The 8,540-nt window shown below is 38.7% G+C and overlaps 1 protein-coding gene and 1 pseudogene across 4 annotated transcripts in view; one reads left to right on the forward strand and one right to left on the reverse strand.

Annotated features, from left to right (window-relative positions):
- The window catches only part of LOC146507220 (uncharacterized), a 44,917-nt pseudogene extending 41,803 nt beyond the window's left edge, over positions 1 to 3,114 (forward strand). Inside the window, exons 4-5 of the transcript XR_014877275.1 lie at positions 61 to 130; positions 1,884 to 3,114. The product of XR_014877275.1 is annotated as an uncharacterized LOC146507220 (transcript). The remainder of the gene's footprint in view (positions 1 to 60; positions 131 to 1,883) is intronic.
- Positions 3,115 to 3,123: 9 nt separating this feature from the next.
- The window catches only part of LOC146507221 (tetraspanin-4-like), a 547,388-nt gene continuing 541,971 nt past the window's right edge, over positions 3,124 to 8,540 (reverse strand). Inside the window, exons 3-6 of one of the 3 annotated variants that reach the window (XM_085180750.1) lie at positions 6,227 to 6,415; positions 5,962 to 6,036; positions 4,274 to 4,384; positions 3,124 to 3,992 (exon numbers count right to left, since the gene is read on the reverse strand). In XM_085180750.1, coding sequence (XP_085036876.1) covers positions 3,846 to 3,992; positions 4,274 to 4,384; positions 5,962 to 6,036; positions 6,227 to 6,415 — 522 coding nt within the window. In that variant the 3' untranslated portion in view covers positions 3,124 to 3,845. The remainder of the gene's footprint in view (positions 3,993 to 4,273; positions 4,385 to 5,961; positions 6,037 to 6,226; positions 6,416 to 8,540) is intronic. The other 2 variants (XM_085180752.1, XM_085180751.1) reach the window with 2 other exon arrangements.

Genomic DNA, 8,540 nt, shown 5'->3' on the forward strand with positions numbered 1-8,540 from the left:
TGTCCTGTTTTTTGTTTGGTTTTTTTGTTACACAAAATGTCCTGGTCCTTTTTCTGGCAGGAAACATCTACCAGGATGTCTCTTGAAGCAGGGAGCAACCTGCCAATCACCCCTAGGCTGATCATGCTTGGTAAGAAGTCATTTTTGAAATAGAACTGATTAGACCATATTACATATTCTGTTTGGCACAGGAACTTTTCGTGGACAAAGGTATCCAGTCTCTGTTTTGTTAGTTCAAATTTCTGTAATTTCCTTTATAAACCAAGGTTGTTGGACATGTGTCTCAGTGAATCCAGCTAAGTAACAATATCAAATTTCACATTACATATTACTGATCAACATGGTAGTCTAGCTACATTAACAGCAGAAATACTGAAGTCAATACTGTAAAGTTCAACAGCAGCACAAACTATAAACTCCAAAATAACCATACAGTAATTTAATTGGGCTGAGTCTTTGTTAGGTGTGTTTAATGTGCAGAATAATTCCCAATTATGTGCAATTATAATATGTTAAAACAGACTTATGTACATAAGGTCACTGATAAAATCCTGCTCCTCACATACAAGGTCTTAAATAATCAGGCCCCATCTTATCTTAATGACCTTGTAGTACCATATCACCCTATTAGAGCACTTCGCTCTCGCTCTGCAGGCCTACTTGTTGTTCCTAGAGTATTTAAAAGTAGAATGGGAGGGAGAGCCTTCAGTTTTCAGGCCCCTCTTCTGTGGAACCAGCTTCCAGTTTGGATTCAGGAGACAGACACTATCTCTACTTTTAAGATTAGGCTTAAAACCTTCCTTTTTGCTAAAGCATATAGTTAGGGCTGGACCAGGTGACCCTGAATCCTCCCTTAGTTATGCTGCAATAGATGTAGGCTGCCGGGGGATTCCCATGATGCATTGAGTTTTTCCTTTCCAGTCACCTTTCTCACTCACTATGTATTAACAGACCTCTCTGTATTGAATCGTATCTGTTATTAATCTCTGTCTCTCTTCCACAGCATGTCTTTATCCTGTCTTCCTTCTCTCACCCCAACCGGTCGCAGCAGATGGCCGCCCCTCCCTGAGCCTGGTTCTGCCGGAGGTTTCTTCCTGTTAAAAGGGAGTTTTTCCTTCCCACTGTCGCCAAAGTGCTTGCTCATAGGGGGTCATATGATTGTTGGGCTTTTCTCTGTATCTATGAAGCGCCTCGAGGCGACATTTGTTGTGATTTGGCGCTATATAAATAAAATTGAATTGAATTGAATTGAATTGATAATTAACTGTACGTAGCTATTTGCTTTATGACTATCTAGACAGTGTGAAGAAGTGACATATTGAAATTATTTTATGTTGTATAATGACAATGTTGCCCCTATGCATTTAAGGACAAAGTTTAATGACCGCCACCTGCTAGATGGTGAGTGCAGAGGGGCGTGTAATTGTTGAGCTTGACAAAGAGAACACCTTTGCTGATGTCAGTCTTCTTTGGTTCATTCTATGTATTGAACCTGGAATACCAGGAGTCAGCGTGTGCAACATTGGAACTAATTCAGAGGTATGTTTGAACAGTTAGCTAATAGTGATAGATGATGAATAAATTATCCCTAAGTAACTCAACTTATTTCAAATCTCAACTTACTGTATGTTACTATTTATTATGGCATGTTTTAAGGTTTTTTGTAAGGATAAACCCTGAAGAGGGATCAAAATGTACCTCCAATGTTGGGACAAGCAGAAAGACTGGGACCACTGTGAAGCGAAAGGTTGTTCACATTAACCCTCATGTCACAACTTTCCTCCAGCGGCTTACTGAATTTGAGTGGAAAACTTCAAATTAGATAACTGTTGTTGCCATTTATAATTTAAGTGAACAATGTGTGGTTACCTGTGTCTCCACAGACGATCCATGGCCCATGCTTTCTGGACATTTACATGAGTCGGACAGCAATGAAGACAAGCTCTCTCGCCATCTTGCAAGAAGCTGTCTCTGTCCAATAGGTTTTTTTTCCTTCTTTTACCCGTTTTTTAAAAATTATTTCAGCTACTTACACTTTAATTGTCACATGTATTGGCTCACCCTACAAATCAATGAACTCAGTCCACAAAGCAAGGTCAGGGTTCAGTGCAGACCAGTCAAGTTCCTTCACACCACACACGCTCATCCATGTCCTTGTGGACCCTGCTTTGTGCATTGATTTGGTGGTGTGAGCCAGTATTTGGGACAAAGTGTATATAAAGGCAGAAGTGTGGGGCTTGATATTATATTCATTACAATTTAGTTTATTTGTATGGTGCCAACTTCACATTGTAGGTTTAAGACCCTACAAAATATAACTAAGAAAACCCAATACTTGAGCATATGTTGTCTGCCATGATATGGATATGCCATAATATCGTTATTGTTTGTATTTTAACTCAAAAGTACAGTTTTTAAATTTAATGTTGCTGAAACAAGAAAATAATGAAAAAAATATCTATCTGATCGAGAAATCACTTATCTTTGGAAAAGACAGTTTATTACAGAGAAATGTCTCTTTCCAAAATAAAAGCTATACTATAGCCTTCTTCTATCGCAGCAGCATATTAAACATATCAGGTCCCCATAAGGAGAATCATGTGCTAACGGCTGTCTAAATGACTCGGGTAAAGTTTGTAGCATGCGTGCTTGTTGTTTTTGTCTGCTTCCACTTGTCTTTGCACTAGGATGATGTCGGCGTAAATGTGCACTCATATTCGTTGTGTTCCCACTAGTGCTGTCAGCGTTAATTTCGTTAAAATGACGTTAATGGCATAACGCCGCAAATCTCCCTTAACGAGTTACCGCGGATTGCCCCGTGCGTGGGGCTGGACGACGTCAACATGTTAACGAGCAAACTGCGCTAACGCACTAATTCCCACCAATGTAATTGAGCATTGCGTGGGACATCCGACATACTGTTTTACTTTTGTCCATGACGCGCTGACCTTCAGGGTCATACTTCACACGAAAACCAAAATAGTTCCAAACGCCAAATGATCTGAATGAGGGTGGGGGAGGTTCAATTTCGGGTAGCATTGAGGCAATTGCCATGTTGCAACGATCTTAGATTCTGTCTTGCTAGCTCGCCCCCCCCCCCCCCCCCCCCCCCACACACACACACAAGAGCACGCTGCCTCAGTGGATCTGCGCTCGACAGTGCAGTGCATAATTTGTCCAGGAGTATTCTACCACAACAGCAAAAAGCGGTATCATCCTGCAGAAGGTGAAGTATGTTACCGTAAAGTGGAGACAAAAAGTCTAACAGTGTACAGTGTGCTGGAATTCCTCCACAATGATGTGAGAGAATGATAAAGCCTTCTAAATAAAGACTAAAAGACCTTGCAGTATAATTAAAATGTCATTACCAGTGAAACATTAAAGAGAAACCAGATTAACCAGATCATAAAAACACTGTTATTAGAACTGTAAGTCAGATGAAATGAACGATTGTAGATTTTTTCAGTTTGTTTCACAACTGAATGTTGGTCAAATTCATATGTTTGCGTAAGACAATGTGGGATGTGTTTAAGCGTTACAGAGAGCAGATCTGGAATTGGGGTTTAGCTTTAAACAAACACAAACTATATTGGTTGAAGTTTGGAATTGTTATTGATGAATTAATATGCTGTAATTTATCTGAAAGCAACATTCCCAAATTCTTAATGTATATCCAAAATGGAAATTGTTTTTATCGTCTCATGAAACTCCTGTGTTACCTTTTTTCTGGAACAACTGCTACTTCACCTGTTCTTTTGTCTACTTTGAAAATTTCTTTTCAAAGATCCCTTTTTCTGCTACGTTCTATGTTAAACATGTGTTCACCTCAATAAAACTAAAGTCTTTTAAAAACAGTGTTTTATGGTTTGACAATGTAAACTAACCTCTTGCCAGTTGGGCTGGTCAGTGACGTTACAAGGGTCCAGAGTACAACAGGATATTGGGACATTTCCCCCCCAGTCTGCCACACCGTGGACTCCACAGCACTTAAACTGTACAAAACACAACACTTGGGTTCAGTGCAGTAAACATGTCTGCTATCTGAGCAGAGAAAGGCACAAAATGATTTCCTATTCTGTTTATATCCAGTTCCATATATTTATTCTTTAACTCAATATTCATAGTATTACATTTAATGCTACAAGTTTCTACTTCAATGAGCCTGTTTTTCTGAGTTTGATGATTCAGTGTTAATATGAGCAGTGTTTAGCTTTAAATGGCGGAGCAGGACATGCATGATTAATCTGACAGAGGAAAGCAGCTTATCATTTACCAGATACTGGATGGCATCAAAGTCATCTTTGAGTGTCTGATTTTCTCCTGGACCCGATATCTTGTAGACCTCCAAGCTGTGCATCAGATCTTTCTCAAAGTATGTGCCAATCTGCATGACAGAAAGGAAGAGAAAGAACAGAAATATACTGGAGCCTACTGGACATGAACAAATAACAGTGTTTAGATACAAGTGGGGATAAATACCAGTACCAAATCAAACCAAACAAGCAAAAAAGTCAAAAAATGCGAGAACATATGCCGTAAGTCTGGAGAATGAACTTAGCTCCTTGGTTAAATTAATATGTCCATCTACATAGAAACTAAGTATACAACACTTCAGTATGTGATGGACTCTTTCTTCAGCTTTTCCAGTATTGTAATAACAGGCCAATCAATGTGTCTGAGATGTGGCACTCAACAGATTCTCAATCGCAGAAATAATTCCACAACAGTAAAGACAATAATAGAAGTATACCGTTGTTTTGAAGTAGTAAACTTTGAAACTTTATTTTTTTCATTTCCAACTTTAAGCATACAGTTTTTATGTTTTGGTGGCTGTTAAAATTAAAGTTATATTTAAATAAATTGTACAAAATACCTGACCAAACCTGAAGACCCCATGGCAATATTTGCTTTGGATAGGACTTTAATTTAGTCCAGTTCCATGTTGTCTTGTTTACTAACTACACTATAAGTAGCAGCAGTGCAGTGGTTACTAGCAGAAGACCTGGAGGAAGCTAACAGCACTTAGTTTTTCATGAATGCAATGCTAACAGCTTGTCTTTTTGTATATTGTGCTTTATGCTTAACTACAAATGCGGTGAAGTGAGCTGACACGGCTAACTCACCCTATCACTTTCTGTTACTTGTGTCTCTTAATACTTGCCGGGAAGCTTTTGTTCCACTTAAGGTAACACTATGTGACAATAAGTAGAATAGGTGGTTCAGATTATGTAGCACAGGTGGTTTTATCAATGGCTTCTCCAGTCTGCAAACCCTAAACTGCCCCTTATGCTTCACTGGCATGTAAATGAATGATTGAATCTGGCTCGTAGTGTAACAACACTCTAAGACATTAATGAGACTAAACAATTTAATAGAATTCACACCTAGTTTTGACGTCAGCACTGGATGTGGACATCATGGTAACTTGGCATTAGAAGGGTAATCGTCATGGGACAAAAAACAACCACTCAATAGGCCCGTTCTCACTCCCGAGGCGTAACATGCCAACGTTTTGTCACGTCCCGTGGCGTTCCTGAGGAACGCAAAAGGAGACCTTCGGCGTTCTTATGGTATGCAGCGGGTTATGGCCGAAATCCAGTGCAATGACGCTCCCGCGGTAATAGACGTTCCAGCCCTGTATTCCAGCCCTAAACCTAACCTTATCCCTAGCCCTAACCATAACCTTTTTCCTGAGGTTAACCAGGACTTTAATGATGTTAAATAGCGTGTTTCTAAGCAATTTTCTTTATTATGGTTCTGTTGCCATTATTTGATACATTTTATGCTACAAATTTTGTCAAAATATCAAACCCAATATTGTGCTACACATAAAGTAATCATTCTTTTCCTCTGGTTTAGGTATCACAACTGGAAAAAATTGGATTGGTGTACTTCTAATAGAAACCTTTAAATAACCTGGTATATGTATACACATATGGATACAGACAGTGACTGTCCTACCTCTCTGTTGTAGACAAAAAACACACAGGCCATAGCCAGCTCCACAGATATCAGGAAGGACAGCAGGACATAAAACTGCGTGGGTGAAAATGGGACACCACATGACTACATTTGCATCTTCAAAGCTAATTTCAGTGTACTTCATTTGCATTCATTCAAACTAAATGCAAAGCTCATTAAAAGCATAGTTATGCTAATTTATTATTATTTTGTAGTAACTCATTAAAAATCTCTGGGCGACATTGAGTCACTGCTTCATACACACGCTTATGAGCATGCAGCGGTTCTCCCTCATGCCTCCAACCACTCCCAAGTAGCACACACAGGTAGCAATGGTACCAGTGACCACCAGAGTGTTGGCAGGGTAGATTGGCCAGAAGGAGGTGACTAGAGAGGCAAACCTGGAGTGCATCATCATGAATTCACCAAAGGCCACCACAAAGGCGTTGCTTAGCTTCACCATAGCAAACAAACACACATACACACATAAATAGGACAGGAGACATGTCACATTATTATTCTGAATTTGAGTCTATGTGGGTTTGCCTATATGTGTCACGATCCTGGGTCTTATGACCCAGCGTTTTGAGTTTTAGTTCATTTTGATGTTTATAGTTTATGTTTAAGCTCATTAGATTTCTGTGTTCAGTTGCTTATTCTATTCCCCTTGTGTTTTCAACCCTTGTGTTAAGTCTCCCTTATCCTTCATATGTTTCATGTCTGTTTCTTATGTTGTCAAGTTCATGTAGTCATGTCAGTGTTTCATTGTTTCCTATTTTATTTTAAAAGAGGTCCTGTGTTTCGGTGCTCTGTTTTGCTCTTTCCCTGTGGGCGTCGTTATGTTCATGTTGTGTCTACCTTGCCTTTCTGTCCCATGTTTCAGCTCCCTATGTTCTGTCTCAGTTGCTGTTAAGTTTACATGTTTTGAGTTCAGTCAGTGTGTTTCCTGTTTTACTTTGAAGGTCCACGTCTCATGTGAGTGTTTCTAGTTTTGCTTCCCTTGTCCAGCCTGATTACTCCCAGCTGTGCTCTCCTTCTGTGTCTCATTCCCTCGTTATCCCTCTGTGTATTTAAGCCCTGTGTTTCTCTTTGTCAGTGTCGTAGTCTCCCTCATGGCTGTGTTTCCTTGCGTTTTAGTTTACCCATGTCCCAGTTTAGTTTTCCATGCCATCCTGCAATAAAGCAGCTTTTTGAGTTTAATTCCGGTGTGGTGAGTTTTGCGTTTGGGTCCTTTTCCTGCCTGGACACAGCCGAAACATGACAATATGGACTAAAACTGAATTTACACTCAAAATTTAGTTAGTTTCTCTGCTCACAAATGAAAAAGTTTGGATTTAAATTTGTGAGCAGAGAAATTGCGTACATTTACTCTCTCAAATAAAAAAACAGCAGACGTCTGATGTTAGACAGAATCGTCAACTTATGACACACTGACTCACATCTAGAGTGAAGTAAACACTATATGTGCAACTAGGAAAATGATACACTTTGTATCATTGTACATTGTATTTCACAGCTTTGTATTTCTTTCTATTTATTTATGAATTGTTGCCTAGAGCCTTATTTTTGATTTGCTTTATATACAGAAAGTCATTTCCATCATAAACTAAACAAAATGGTGCATAAACATTTACAAGACATGAAACGCTGTGTTTGACCCCGAGACCCACCATAAAATACTGAACATGTTGTAAAGACAAATAAGAAGACTGACAACTGATTTATGGAAGTAGCTAAGGAGATATTTACATAAGACACACACTACTGTACAATTTAAGCTGCTTCTATTCAGTATACTAATTAAATGTCTTTGTATAGCAGAAAAAAAAGTGTATTTTTACTTTTACTTTTTTTTGTTTGTTTAGCTTTTGTTTAGATTAAAATTGCACATAATTCATAATAAGCTTGTAACATGCATTACTACAGACTAACCCAGCTAATCTTGTTTTTTTCTTTCTAGAATTAAAATGAAACACTGGACCATTGTGGGTGCATTACAGAGTAGTGATGGGATTTCCGGCTCTTTTTAGAGATCCGGCTCTTTCGGCTCGGCTCACTAAAAAGAGCCGGCTCTTTCGGCTCCGAACCGGCTCTTCAGGTTGTTTTGTTGATTTAATTATTTAATCATTAACAATAATATAAAATTATGCAGAAAAGGAATTACTAAAGTAAAAAAAAGTGGTTTTATTTATATATGTTTATATATGGCCCCTAGAGACAAAGCACGTACAAACTCTAAAGCATATACAAACTCCAAAAAGCACGTACAAACTCCAAAACACATTTCTAGCGTTAACTGAACTTCCAAAACAGAGCTACCCAGATCACTTAAATTACACAATTGAAAGCATGTGCGTATTGTTTGTGTATTTATAGACAAGCACTCATATTTATTCAAATAATTTAAAAATAAAATTCATTTACCTGTTATTACCACACACCAAATCCGGTTGTTGATACTTCCTGGCTTGTGTAGCCACTAGGTAACAAAAGCTCAACACTGCACCCTAGCATCCTGGAGCACTTCTGTTGTCTTTTGTACATGATTCTGAGTTTGTACGTGCTTCTTAGTTTTTACG

This window comes from Neolamprologus multifasciatus, chromosome 12, assembly GCF_963576455.1.
Source record: "Neolamprologus multifasciatus chromosome 12, fNeoMul1.2, whole genome shotgun sequence".
Taxonomy (NCBI): domain Eukaryota; kingdom Metazoa; phylum Chordata; class Actinopteri; order Cichliformes; family Cichlidae; genus Neolamprologus; species Neolamprologus multifasciatus.